General features: G+C 55.2%; 1 protein-coding gene across 3 annotated transcripts; it reads left to right on the forward strand.

Annotated features, from left to right (window-relative positions):
- Positions 1–525: 525 nt before the first annotated feature.
- Positions 526–9,456, forward strand: CLEC19A (C-type lectin domain containing 19A). Of its 3 annotated transcripts, none has more exons than XM_030001894.2 (5): positions 526–825; positions 6,519–6,684; positions 7,166–7,259; positions 8,016–8,148; positions 8,920–9,456. In XM_030001894.2, exons 1-5 carry the CDS (start codon positions 735–737, stop codon positions 8,997–8,999), a joined length of 564 nt encoding a protein of 187 aa, XP_029857754.1. In that variant the 5' UTR covers positions 526–734; the 3' UTR covers positions 9,000–9,456. The 3 variants fall into 3 exon arrangements, with proteins under 3 accessions (XP_029857754.1, XP_029857755.1, XP_029857756.1); XM_030001895.1 differs by lacking the exon at positions 526–825 and adding an exon at positions 2,789–2,837; XM_030001896.1 differs by lacking the exon at positions 526–825 and adding an exon at positions 4,719–4,749.
- The last annotated feature ends 4,662 nt before the right edge of the window (positions 9,457–14,118 follow it).

The following is a 14,118-nucleotide window of genomic DNA, read 5'->3' on the forward strand; positions in this document are numbered from 1 at the left end:
AGTGTGTCAAAGCGTTGCCTTTCCCCGGTTAAATAAAAAAAAAAAAAAGGGCACAAAATGGGGCAGTAACGGGTAAAACCCACCGCTCCGTGCTGCGCAAAGCCTCGCGCGGGGCCGCGCTCCCCCGCAGCGCCGGGACCCCCAGCCCCCGCTCGCCTTCCCCCAGGCTGCCCCGGCCCCAGCGCAGCCCTTGCCGCCCCGCTGCCAGCTCCGCCCTGCCTTCGAGGGGCTGCCGGCCCCGCACAGCGGGGAAAAGGGGCGCGTGTTTTCAGGCACCCCGAGGCGAAGGTCCGCGCCCGGCTCCCCTCCGCGCTGACGGCCGGCAGCGTCCCGGCGGGGCGAGGCAGCCAGCGCGGCGCGGTCGGGCAGCGCTAAGCCGGGGACGCGTTACGCCTCAGGGAGCAATTGCGGGGGGGGCAGGTAAGGGATTTGTTTCTTCGCTCACCCGCGGCGTGTGCCAAAGGCTCTCCGGGAGGAGAGGCCGCGGGCAAAGCCCCCGGGCGCGGGTCGCTCGGGGTGGGATGCAACGAGCGCGCCCGGGCTCAGCCGGCGGGTGGGGAGGCGTGCGTCGCTGGGAGAGCCGCTGCTTTTGGGGGAGGGAGCAGCTCAGCGCCTATATCCACCTCCCCGCCAGCAGCCTCCCTGGCACAGCCGGCGGGTCCCGGACCGAGCGGCGACCCCTGCAAGCGGCTGCCCGCGGAGCTGGGGGAGCACCCCGTCCTCCCTCCCTGGCCATGGGCACCGGGCGGGACGTGTGCGCGCTCCTCTCCGCGGCGTTGCTCGCCGCCCAGGCTTTCCCCCAGACAAACATAAAGATCAGCCAAGGTGAGTGCGAAGCGTTGGTTGCGGCTCGGGGTGAAGGTAACCTTAAACTGCGACGGCTTTAGCAGGGAGCGGAGAGCCCGTACCTCCTGCAGGGTCAGCAGCTGGCTTTCCCCCTTCTCCGACTGCTCCAGAAATCTCCGACTTTCCTTGAAATCGACTTTCTTCTTCACTGGGGGGACGTGCCAAGAGCAGCCCCGGTCTCCCCCGGGATATCGAAGCTGTTTCTGGGCTGGCTTTGTTTCCCTGCGTAAGAGGCTGCCCTTTCGCCTTCAGCGAGGCGTGCTGGCGTGGCACGCTGCCGTGGACCCTCGGCTGTCCCTACCGTGGGTCCGGTGCGGATGGCAGGGGCGGCGGGCAGAAATAACTGCACGGAGGCACATGTGTGAGTGGTGCAGGGCTGCAGCCGCACAGCCCGGTAGGACAGGCTGGGGGGCCACCGTGGCTCCCCGTTTATTTATTCCCACTTGTTGCATGTGAAAAGTGGCCACAGATATGTGATTCCCCCTTATTCCCCCTTTTTTTTTCCCTGAGCTGTTGGTGATGGTCACTGCTATATGTCACTTCAGTTTCTTGCAAACTTTTTCATGGAGCTGGTGCAAGTGAGAGCTGCTGCTCCGAGTTTGTTCGTACCCTGTTAGATTTATATAGGAGTGTGAGCAGAAAGGGACTCCTTAAGTGCTGTTCAGTGAGTTTGTGAGAAAAAGGCTCGATAGGAGCCCAGCTTTCCTGCCAGACACCTAATCCGTGGGAGCTTCACCAAAACTAATTAAGGAGGAAAAAAACTCTGCAAGATAACTCTTATCTGTTAGGGCCGGCTGCAGGAGAGCTGCTGCTGGAGTCTGCCGTAGCCTCATGACTCCAAACATACCTGGCAGAAGATTTGAAGCTGTAAAACCAGCTTGGTTTCAATATAGGATTTTAAAAACCAAAGCCTTCTGTGTGAAAGGATGTCGCTTCCAATGTGCTTCAACTGGTGTTTAATATTTTACTTGGAAATTTGTAACACGCACCTTAAAAAACACTTCAGAGTGTGTAAAATGTTGCCCAGTTTTCTAATGAGCTTCACATCCATCAGTGGATACCATCCCCTCCAGCTCCATGCATCCCCCAGACACATGGAGACCAAAATCCCTCCCCTGATGTGCTTGTTTTGACGGTGGACGCTAAGCCTGAGACTTTTTCATCTGTTAATGAAAGACAAATATCGCAAATAACATGAAGGTGGGATTGTTTGTCCGTAATGACTATAGCGTCAGGGCCTGAGGACGTGCTCCTAAAGCCATGGGTGACCTCAGGCACCCCAGCATCACGCAGTAGCACTGTCTTAGCTCCTGCCCACCAACTCCCCCGTTTTAATGCTTATTCTTTGGGTTTATTCAGTAAAGAGGAGGTGGGCTGGTGGATGTGTCGAGGCTGTGGTGGGATGGAGGTCTGGCTCAGCTGGCACTTTGAACCCCCCAGCCTCGCCGCAGGCTGCTTCTGCCAAAGCTGTCCCAGGGGGGTCCCGGGGCTCCCCTGTCCCAGCCCCGTTGTCTCACCCAGCCCCTATAACTGCCCACTGCTCCAGCAGTGCCGACACGGGGTAAAGCCACGCTGCCGGCCCTTCCCGTGGTCCCGAGCTGGTAAGAGACAACTCGGTGTTGGTGAGGACCAGGATGCTCGTCCTGAGCCCCAGCTCTGACCGCCAGCTGGGCAGTGCTCCCCATCCCTCACTCTCGGCATCGCAGCCCTCGGGTACCAGCGGAGGGGCCCTGTGGGCAGCTCTGCCCCGGGAAGGACCCAGCCTTCCATCTGACAGGGATCTCCTCGGCTCGTCTCCATTGGCATTAACTTCAGACAAGGCTCTTGGGCGGTGATGGACACCCTCCAAACGCAGCTGCTTGCCCAGAGCTGAAGAGGTTCACTTGCTTTTTCAGGTCAGACGGCAGCATTAGCTTATGGATGTGCCAAGGGGGGGTGTTTCAAGACCATGCCTTTCAGTGAGGTGTCTCCTAACGTCTCTAAGATTTTTGGTAAGTCGTCAGCTGTTGATGAAACGGAGCTCTTCAATACTCTGCAGCAAGAAGAGCATCTGCTGCCAGCACTGACCTGATCCGATCTGCTCTCCAAAATACTCTGATGGAGCTGCAGCTCCCCAGGAGTCTTCCTTGCACGGGCATCTCTTGCCAACCTTGTCCTAGCCCCAAACTTCATATCTCAAATCTGCAGATCGCTGGAGGTGAGGCAGCATTGCACCTTCAGATGACGCTGTTCAGGGAAAAACCTGCTCTTTGCCAGCTGAGTCAGTGGGAGTCACGCAGTTGGTATTTTATCTTTTCCAGTAGCATCCTGGAATAAAAAAAACCTCATGAAACTGGCTGGGATTTTCTCAGTTAATTACTTCTAATTGGAAAGTGGCTGCTTGGGGAAGTGAAACTTTTTGGCAGAGCAGTGCCAGCTTCTGCAAGATTTTGACAAGTGATTTTCCTGGTGGTTCTGCAGTGGGTCTCAGCTAGTAAGCAAAAAGGGTCCAGTTTTGTTGGCACCGACACAAATCCAGAGAGCACAAAACTCTTTTTCTGACCCCAAATTCTTGTTTTCCAGCTTTGCTGAGTTAGTAACAGCTGCCTGATGTGAACCTTATCCTCAACCAAGTCTGGACATCTATTTTGCTGGTGCTGCGTTAAAACATGGCCCTGACCTTAAAACTGCTGCACTGTAAATAAGCAAAGGGAGGAAGGATTCTTGCCATCATTTTTCACCAGGAATCTGGGGACAAATGGATGAACTGGCTTGGGGTTGGCAGGCGCTCCCGTCCCACAGGCAATGGCTGTGCTGCTCCTGCCCTGTGCAGAGGAGCTGATGCTGCTGGGGGTGATGTTTTGCTGGGATGCTTAAAAGTGAGGATCTGTTTTAAATAGCCCAAAATGCTTTCCCTCTCTCATTTTAGATCAAAATGCCATCGGCAGCTGCTGGCTTGGGTTATGAGGTTCTCCTGCAGAGCCATGAGCGGGCTCCTATACTCACAACCATACATCCGATTTCTTACGGCCTTTCTGCTAAAAATAGCCCCCAAACACTCCAGATAAAGCAGCACCCCCAATTGTTCCTGCCTGTAAAACTGGGAGCAATAGTTTTTCTCCAAAGAGACAGCCAAAGCCTCTGATCCTGACCTAACAGAAAAGATGCTAATTAAACGCTGACCTCCCATATTTTCCTTTTTGGTATATTTAACCTTAAATTCCTTCAGGCACCTCTGGTTCACTGAAGCTCGTCAAATTAATGCTACCTAATGGGAAGCAGTATGGAATAACAAAGAAGGACTGTCTCCATCTCTGACTCTGTTTCAGCTGCTCTGAACAAAACGAGGGTGATTTTCCCTGGCAATCAGGGTGCTGATGGACCTGGCTTGGAGCCAGGGCACTGGGACACCCGCTGCAATTAGCACTCGGGAGCGAAAGGCCCCGTTTGCTGGGGACGCTGCTGGGTTAAGCCCTGTGAATTTTGCCACCGTGCTGCTAGAGGTGAAGAGTTTGTCGAGGCGCTTCACAGCCCCTATAATAAAATCCCAGTTGCTGGGGGAGCTGGCGGTGCCTGTCTGCCGCAAACCCCCAGGGTGCCCTCGGCAGGAGGGAGCAGCGACCTGGAGTTGCTGTGAGCCGGGACCAGATCCCGGGCCTGTCCTGAGTGGGGGGATATGCCTCATCCGTGACCCTGCAGTGAAGCTGAAGCCTTGTCCTGTGGGTTTGACCCTCTGCCCTTGCTCTGCTTCGCTTTTGGTGGGGATGGGGACCCCTGGCCAGCATCATGGTGGGAGAAGGGCTTGGCTCCTGGGAAATCGCATCAGCTCTCGGCATTCCTGGTCCTTCTGCTCTATTGCTACAATAGAATAATTTGCATTTCCCAGCGCTGTTCTGAGGTTTTTCCCAATGCAAGGATGGCCAGGTGTGTATCGGTGAGCTGAACCGTGCATTGCCACTGAGCCAGCTGCAGCTCGGCCACCCTCCCCTAAAGCTATTCTGCTCATTTCCAGCCCCACGTGTCTTATCTTTTTTCCTCCGCAGCCCAGAACTAGTGCCGATGAGGACGGGAGAGCCCCTCAAGCCCCTCGCTGCTCTCGGCAGGTTTGTTGCCATGGGGTGCAGAGCTGCTCCCAGGCACGGCTCCTCCAAAGGGAGTTGCTGGGGGTGCCCGGGCAGGGTGATGGGCCGACAGCCCCGTGGGGCTCGGCAGTCGGCTTGGCCTCTGCGCCTTGCTCAGGAGGGAAAAAAGGCTCTTTGTGTTTGTGGTTTGTCGCCTGGGAGGGAGGTGTGACAGGAGGGACCCAGGGGCTGGCTGGTGGCTGTTTGTAAAACACTGAGAGATCCCCAGGTGGAAAGAGCTGATGAAAAAGAAAATTATCGCCCGGAGCTGCCAGCACTGGCGCGAGGAAGGATTCAGCTCCACGAACACAGCTGCTTTGAATTCACCTTGCCTCTCCTTTGCACCACGCCGATGCTGCCCTCGCTGCTCCCACGTCCCATGCTGCTGCTGGCAGGGTTTTGCTCTCCCCACCCTCGGGGAAAACCATTCCCCCCTCAGTACCGGAGGGCCTGTAGCACCACCCCGACCTTTCCGGGCTTGAGCCTGTTCCCTGCTTGGATAGTTTCATGGCACCTGATGTGTGCCATAACCCCCTGCTCCCCTCACGCTGCCCACCTCCCCGCTCGCTCCGACAGCAGCACTGACCATGGACCGGGACCCCATGGGGATGCGGGAACTGGCTCTGGAGGAGCCGGCAATTCCCCACGGCTCAAAAACCAGCAGCTGAGAGAGTTGAGCCTGTGCGCCACAAGATTTGGGGGTTACGCGTGCGTTAGTGTTGGGCGGTGTGTTGCGTGTGTACTGCATCCTCCCCGTGAGTGTCGGGGGGAGCGTGACGTGGAGGGGGTCAGAGGGACGTGTTAGCGCCGCGCCAGTGTTTACACAGCGGCAACTGCAAAGGCTCCAGAAATGCGCCCTGCCCCCAAAACGGCCTCTTTTGGGGTAACTTCCCCACTGTGCCGAAAAGCGGTGAGGGAGGAGGAGCGGCTCGGTGGGCCCCAGCTCTTATCTGGCGGTGGGAAGCAGATAGGCTGGCACCGCTCCCGGCGGCATGCGCGCCTCGTCCGGCTATTTACGGGGCTGAAATCCAACCCCTGCGTACGTGCACGCCTGCGTCCGGGCCCGGGGACGCAGGGGACGGCGGGGGGCTTTGGTCGGCGGGGGGCTTTGGTCGGAGGGAGGAGGTGCAAGATGTCCTTGCAGGAGGGCAGAATGCAGCCCTGACCCCGCAGCTCCTGGCTGTCAGCTCCCATCCCAGCACGGCAGGTCCGGTAGTGCCTGGTAGAGGCGAGAGGAGCCCTTATCACCGTTTGCCCAGTAGCAAAAGTCAGCGCCTTTATTTTAAGCACCCACTGCCTAAACCGGTGTTAAACTGGCTTGAAAAGGCCCTCCTGGTTTAGGCAGATGCTAAAACCGGGAAACCCATGGCTTTTGCAAAATTTGTCTGGGCTTCTGCAAACTTTTGCACGCCTTCTGCAACATTTGGTTTTTCCATGCGTGCGTTTGGTGGTTATTTGCCCGGGTGAAGTGGGGGGGAGCAGGGCTGGGCGCTGCTGCCTGCGCTGCCTGCTCGGCTGCCCGGCCACACCGCTTCATCCTCAGCTGCTGGATGTCCTCTGCTCTGCCCCCAGCCATGCCGGAGCCCGTCCATGCCTACTCCTGCCCGCTCTTCTGGACCGAGTACGAAGGCCATTGCTACCGGTACTTCCCCATCAACAAAACCTGGGCTGAAGCTGACCTCTATTGTGCCGAGTTCTCCATTGGCATCAGATCAGCCAAGCTGGCCTCCATCCACAGGTGAGGAATGCAGAATCTGGTCATCCCACCCTGGCACGGCCTGGGGAAGAAGGAAAATGGGGACAAAGTCCCATCCCCACGGCACAACCTCGGTGCCAGCTGCAGGCTCATGTCCCAGCCTAAGCATGCCTCTGTACAAGCCTGAGCATCCCTCTGCAGCAGCAACTGGGTCAAGTCTGATGCGCTGGGCACACAAAGGCGGTGTAAAAAATGCCTTTTCCTGGGCTGGCAGGAAAACTGATGTAGTATTCCCTGATTTCCCCAAAACTGCTTGGAAAAAGGGTAGACGTACAACATGATTACATGGGCTTCCCCCCCCAGCTCTCGCCCACACCACACACCTCTTGCACAGACCCGGCAAAGTAATCAACAGCAATTAGAAGAGGGGGACCCATTTGGCCATGCCGTAGGGCTTAGGGGCGTGCCTGACCATTTGCCTGACGTACCCCCTCAGCGGCTTCGTATTGCTCTGTTTTGCCAGCTGGGAAGAAAATGTCTTCGTGTACGACCTGGTGAACAGCCGCGTGCCGGGCATCCCCACCGACATCTGGACGGGGCTCAATGACCTGCGGCAGGTGAGAGCTCCCCGTAATCATGTGGGAAATGGCTTTGAAAAATTCACTTCCCTATGTTTTCCCCCTGGAAAGCCACTTGGTTTTCTTCTTCACTCCTTATAGCCCCATTAATTGGGTGGTGGCATAGGGTCTGTTCTGCAGTGCATGGGGGAAAGTTGTCATTTCATCCCGTCCAGTCTGCTTTTAAAAGAAAAGTGTTACTAGAATTAATAGATTAACAATTACTAATTATTCACATCATATTTTATTAATGGATTAATAGAGAGAGTATTGTACTGCTGGTCCAAGAAGAGCAAATAAACTGAAAACATCTCCAACGCCAAAAATCATGAAATTTCGTTGCTTTCTTGTGAAACTCTGCAACTTGTCAAAGCTGACACGTTGGAAATATAGAGTCTAACATGTAACAAAGAAAAATTGAGACCATCAGGAGAACAGTCCCATGCCAGTAAATTTTTTGTAGATGTCGGGAAAGGAATGGAAAAGAAAAGGAAAAACAACACAGAATTGGGTGGGTGTGTTAAAAAATATATGGGTTTAACTTCTGGGCTTCCCCTCGTGCGAATGCTGTGAATGCTAGGGCTTTCCAAGGTAAGTTTTCAGTCGTAAAACCCAAACGTGCTGTTCGGCCTTTGCTGAGCGGTAGCAGCGTCCCCGGGCTGTGTGGCACCAGGGACGGGGTCTGGGAATGGGACCCCCCCCCCACCTCGAACACGGCTCTGCCATCGCGGCCTTTCTCTGCTCACCCCACCCCAGGAGGGTCACTTTGAGTGGACGGACGGCTCCTCCTACGACTACCACTACTGGGACGGCAGTCAGCCCGATGACGGGATCCACTCCATCCCGGAGGAGGAGGACTGCGTGCAGATCTGGTACAGGCACAGCAGCGGTGAGTGTCGCACCGGGCATCAAGAGCACCTGAAGTCTGACTTGCACGTCAATAAATTCAACCCGCTGTGGCTCGTGCTTTTCTGAAGAAGTTGCTGGCAGGCTGAGGATTTGCATTTTAATTTTTTATTATTATTTTCTTTTTTCTTTGCAGAGAAGGGATGTGTTTTCTCTTTCACCACGTACATACACACACACACACACACTCACTTTCCCTCCACTCACAGCCCATCTCCCTCTCCCATAGCAGCGGCAGGAGGGGAGCATCACTTACTTTGAAGAATTACCGAATTTAGCCAAAGTTTCCGATTTCCCCTCCCACATGCAGCCTGTGGAAACACCCCTCAGTTTGCCAACTTTTCCCTCCCTTCCTCAGGCCAGGGCCATCTCGCCGAAGCGGGGCAAGATGCTGCTTGTCCAAAAATCCCACTTCACACCCTCATTTCCAGTGAGACCAGTCAGGTGCATTCAGACCTTGTGAACATACCTAAACGTCCTGTCCACTTGCGACCTGGTGATATTTTGTGCGGTATGGGACCGTGTTTGCAGCTGCCTCCCTGCTCCCACATCCGAGCTGAGGCCAGGCGTCCCTGCCAGCATCCGCAGGATGGGGATGGGGATACTGGGAGGGGGCACGGCTGGGAGCAGCCCGGATGGGAGGACATCCAGGGAAAGCCTCCCGCAATGGCAGGAGGTCCCAGTCCCGAGGGCGGTGCACGGTTACCTTCTTGTACCTTTTTTCAGCTAACGCCTTGGGTTTTTTTGGGGGTAGCGCTGCGCTCCTGGAACGACAACGCCTGCGGCAGAGCCTTCCCCTTCGTCTGCAAGATCCCCTCGCTGGCCCTGGACTGAGGCTGCTGGCGCTGCCCGCGCCCCCCTCATTTTGGGTCACCTCTCCAGCCATGCCGGGGAAGAGCGGCCAGGACACGGCACGGGTGGCGAGAGCCGCGGAGCTGCTCGACATCCCCAGCCAGACCCCGGCTGCGAAATCCCCCCTGGGAGTGCTGGGGGGACGAACCTGGCGCTCACCCTCCCCACGGGCAAACGGCGGTGGGAGCTGTGTTAAACAGCGAAGGAGCCCCCCAAGTCTGAGCCTGGCTTTGGGTTTCGGATCAACTATCGCAGCGTATTAGAGGAAAGCCATGATTTTATCAATACACCAAACTGTTAGCACCAAAAAATAGCCGTGCGTAGGAAATGATTTTGCCCGTTGATCCATGAAGAGTGGAGGAAAAGTGTTATTTTTCCGTTAAGTTATGCAAAATGCCTCTTGCGCGCGTTATTTTTCTCTCTGCTAAAATAAACAGCAAACAGCAGGTGGAGGCTCCTCTGTCTTTCTAGCGCTCAGGTAGCAGCGACTCCCCAGGGCCGTGGGGTCTCATGCGGAAGGAGCTGGTTTTACCCCAATCTGCTCTGTATTAAAAAGGTGTGTTGGGGGGGGGGGGCAGCGGATGCCTGGGAAGGTTTATTTTATTGACCCCAACCGGGTTTTGGAGTCCCCGGGGCAGCCTGTGTGCACACCCTGCCCTTCGCCTGAACCCCATCAGCCACGCGGCGTCGCCGCGGGGGGTGTGCGGGGCCACGCAGCACCCCACGCCTTCGCAACGTCCCTGCCCGCAGCAGGTGAGCAGGGTTTGGCCCTGGCTGCCCTGGGCTGACTGAATTAGGAGGCAGGCGGGTGAAGGGTTGATGTGCGGCAGCTGAGGGTCGGCTCGCCCTCACAAACCTTTCCTGGGTGGGGAGAGCTTGCGGCTTTCGGTGCAGCCCTGTTTCCTAGTGAGGCGATGCTTTTTCCTGTAGTCGTTGCTGGTGTCCTCCCGTTCTGCCTTGGCACCCCAGAGGTACTTTTATCTTGCAGGTAAATCATTTTTGGGGAGGCGTGTGTGGTTGTGGCGGCCTCAGTGTGCCTTGTTTGAGTTGCTCAGCAGGGAGATGGGACCCTCCTCCTTGCATGTGGGTGGATTTGCAGGGCTTGGGTGCAAGTGGGGCTGTGGTGGTGCCCCGGGCACAAAAGGGCAGCCCTATCGAGGCAAAAACATGCTTCTCCCTCAGGGGACACGGCCGCAAGGGCACTACTGGAGCCAGTCAGATGCAATAAATCCAGTGCTCCCTGGAGAGCCCCTGCAGTGTGACCTCTGGTCCCACCCGTGCCATCCGGGTGGCTTTGCAAGAAGCCCTGTGCAGAGGGGGCTGCCTCCCCCTCCGGCCCCTTGCCCTTTCCTGGGAGCGATGGGTCCCTTTTGTCCCTGCTCTGGCAAAGCCCCGGCGTCTCGCAGCACCAAGGAGCTGGGAGAGCCCTGGGCTGCCCTGTCTCGGCTGCTGCCTGCAAAGATGAGTAAAAGCATCCTCATAAAATTGTTGGGTCTCCCTTGATGTCACCATTTTAGAAACATAAAATTTCAAAACTAAGACTTTCCGGAGTGATTACAATGAGGTAAATAACTGAGGCTCTACTGGGAGCTTGAAACCGCTTCCTCAGGTGTCAGCACAGATTTCGGCTAAAATACGTTTCCACTTAGAGAGAAACTGCAGAACTTGGTGAGGGTAACGGTGGTGTTGTAAGTGGAACGTGTGTTGGGGCAGGTTTCTAAAATAGGGAAATTTTGTCATCCCTGATTATGTATTTTTTATATATATAAAAATATTTTTATATTAAATATATATAAATGGATAATACATATAAATAAAACTATATTATTTCTAATGGATTATATATACACACACACACACAATCCATATATTTATACAGAAAGCAAGCAATTTGCATAGTTTTCAGTCCTGGGCAGGAGACAACACTGAATGTGGTTTCTAAAGGCTTTTGCTTCATCTGAAAACAATAAATTACGTATAGATGATAACAGTCTATAAAGAAACCAGCTGTAAAAAAAAATGTTCTTGGATCCATCAAGCTAACAAAATGTCGACATATAGGATCTGATTTGAGGAACCATTTTGGTCTCTGCCCTAGACGTCACCCGTGGACGGGTCCTGTGCCCGCTGCCGGCACGAGGACCGCAGGGTCGGGCATCCACGTGGCACGGGACGCGCGTCTGATCGACTCCTGGTTCTGAGTGCCGATGCTGAAGCGTGATCCTGTCTCCGTGGTGGAGACGGGCCGTGCCGCAGGGGACCGGAGCCAAGGCAGCCCGCAGAACCCCCCTGGGACTTGGCCGTGCCCAGAGCCCGTCACCCGGACGGGGAGAGTCGGGGTGCTGGAGGGGCGGCTGCCCCCCCCGAGTGATGCTGCCGCACGGTGCCAAGCTCTGCTCCAGGCTCCGGGCTGCCTCTCCCCAGTTTCTTTTCCTTGTTCCTCCCATGTCCCCTGTTCAGAAGAGCTGGGAGTTCGTCCCGGCTGGGGCTCGGTACGCCTCGAGCCAAAAAACTTTTTTTCCTGCAAGTGACATGAGATGTTTCAAAAGAAAGGTTAAAACCTTCCCTTGGGAAAGCGTTTGAAGACTTGGGCCCTACTGTGGCTAAAAATATTGCTAATGGGGAAACCTATGAAAGCTGTCGACTCCAATTAACATCTTCATTTCCAGGTAAAAAGAACTGAACATGCATGACCTGAAAGTCAGGACCAAAGTTAATAGGGGCTTTGTTTTGCAACCCCCCCCAGATTTTTCCCCAGGCTCCAGGGTCCTTACTTAAAAAACAACACTCTCTCCTCACTAGTGTCTTCTGTTTCACAGTAATCAAGTAAAATTCAGAAAACAACAGGAGTTTTCACCTCCTTAATTAACTTCTAGTGGATCTGGCGAGGTCAGTGCTCGATGGAAGATGGGACGTGCCCTTTCCCTCAGCACGGACAATCCCAGGCTTTGGGTGGCCAAGAGGAGCTCCAGCTCTTCAGGCTGAACTTTTTAATTTTATTTTTCTGTAATCCTTGTCCCATAGCCCCTAACTCCCCTGTTTTCTTGAATTTCTCCGTCCTGACTTGCCATATGGTGCAGGCAGTGGGAAACCTGGCAGCGGCAGGACTCTCCCACGCCTCTCCTGCACATCACTTGCAAGTAACTGATGCCTGAGGGTCCTTTTATGTCAGTGAGTTTTTTAGGAGCTGAATATCTTCCTTTGTAAAGCATGAAAGTTGGGGTAAGCCTGAGCAGTGTGTGGCGTAGCCTGGGAGTGAACAAAAATAATTGGTGACAAATGCCTTTACCTTCCTATACCCCATTTCTTGGTCTGTAGAGACGATATTGCCCCCAGCCTCGGGCAGAGAGTGGCCCTGGCATGGCAGGCGGCAGCGATGGGCCTGCCTGCACCGTTTGTCTTTTGATTCCTTTTTTTTCCTACTATTATTATTCTTTATTTCCTGAAATACACTGCTGGATGTCCAGCGGTGGGAGCTCCAAAGACAAGTGCTGTGCTGTCAGCAGCTTACCGGGGCACACCGGTGTTGCCAGCCGGCAGCAGCCTGCCCCGGCGCTGGCAGCCTGGTGATGATTTTCCTCCCCGGTTTCTAATCTTGACTGCTCAGACAGCTGGCTGGGCTGGGCTGAGCTGTCCTTTCCTCTATTAATTCGGTAAGATTTTTTTCCCCTGAAAATTACTGGGAGGATTGCACAGCTGAATCGAGAGCTTTTTCTTGTGCATCTCCTTTGCTCCCGCCCTGGTTTCCCTTGGTTTTAATTGCCTGAGTAGCGGCACAGCTCCTGCCCTGGGGCGAGGATGCTGTAGAATGGTTCCCGTTCACAGGGAACAAAAATATCTCAGGGCCAAAAAAAAGGCTTCCAGCAGCTCAGTGAGTAAATTAGAGACATTTACTGGCTGTAGCAGTGAGGTCCATCACCAAAAAACCCCCCAAACCACAAAACTGTATGATAAACGATGTTACCAATCTGTGCGACAGCGTTAGCATTAAACCTGCCAGCTTAGCGCATCCCGAACCGGTGCGGCAGGGAGAGACAGAGCAGCGGGTCGCGAGCGAGGCAAGCAGGATTTGGCCCGGTGCTGTGTGGGTCCCAGCAGATGTTGGCTTAACCGAGATGTTCCTCCGGTTCTGCAGGAGGGTTTTCCCGTCCCACCTCCCACCAGCTGCTCCCTGCTGCTGCCAGGGAATGAGCAGGATGGCAGGAGCCGGCCGGGACAAACCTGCCGGGAAACGCGTCTCCTTCCAGGCACGGCTCAGCCCCGGCACCCCGCCGGCGGGCAGGGGGCTCAGCTGAGACGGCCGTCAAGAGAAGGGCCAGAGGCGTGATCGAAGGTGGATTTATAAACCGTGCGGGCACCTTAATTAATTGCAAAAGCTCAGTGACACTTCAAGCAGCCCCGGTTCCCTCCCGGAGAGGCTCATTGCTGCCGGGGGCTCCTCCAGCCTGGGGGACCCCGGGACGGGGCTGGCTCAGCACAGGGGCCGCATCATGCCAGCATCAGGGCCCATTTCGCTGTTGATTGCTCCTCATTGGTACCCCAAAAGTGTCCCCCTTTTTTTTGTGGCCAAGGATTTCCAGGCTTTCTGCAAAAACTACCTCGGTGGGGAGCGCTGGCCATGGGTCCGCAGCCCTGACCCCCTTTTGGCGCAGGGCTCGGCGGCACAGCCACCTAAAAAGGACGGTAAAGTTTTTTATTCACTGCTTTTGCTTTGCAGGGGCTCGGTAACTTGGCTGGAAACTTTCATTCCTGGGTGCAAATTGTCAGAGACGCTGCTGATCAGAAGTAAAGGGCAGATCTAAGGAGAGTGTGATTCCTGCTGTGGTTTCTGCTCGTAAAACCGGTCAGCCTTGAAGGCCACGGAGCCAAAGCGCAGGTGATGTGAGAGAGAAATGAATCGCAACTGGCACCGTGAACGTGAATCGCCTGGAGTCAGCGAGGGTGGAGGTTTTTTTGGGCAGATTGCCGAAAGAGCTGATACTCCTCAGCAATACCCGGTTGCTGTCCCCGAATAAGGTCCCGGGTGCCACGCTCCTGCTGCGTTGGCAAACTGTATTTGGTAATCTGCAAAGAAGTCCAGTCCAGCTCTTGGGGTTACCAT

The sequence above is a fragment of the Aquila chrysaetos genome, chromosome 25 (assembly GCF_900496995.4).
Source record: "Aquila chrysaetos chrysaetos chromosome 25, bAquChr1.4, whole genome shotgun sequence".
Lineage (NCBI taxonomy): Eukaryota > Metazoa > Chordata > Aves > Accipitriformes > Accipitridae > Aquila > Aquila chrysaetos.

Excerpts from the sequence above, each read along its gene's own strand:
- CLEC19A (XM_030001894.2), top strand. The coding sequence starts at position 735 with ATGGGCACCGGGCGGGACGTGTGCGCGCTCCTCTCCGCGGCGTTGCTC. Across the intron at positions 7,260-8,015 it reads GGCTCAATGACCTGCGGCAG|GAGGGTCACTTTGAGTGGAC; the intron begins GTGAGAGCTCCC and ends ACCCCACCCCAG. Across the intron at positions 8,149-8,919 it reads CTGGTACAGGCACAGCAGCG|CGCTGCGCTCCTGGAACGAC; the intron begins GTGAGTGTCGCA and ends TTTTGGGGGTAG.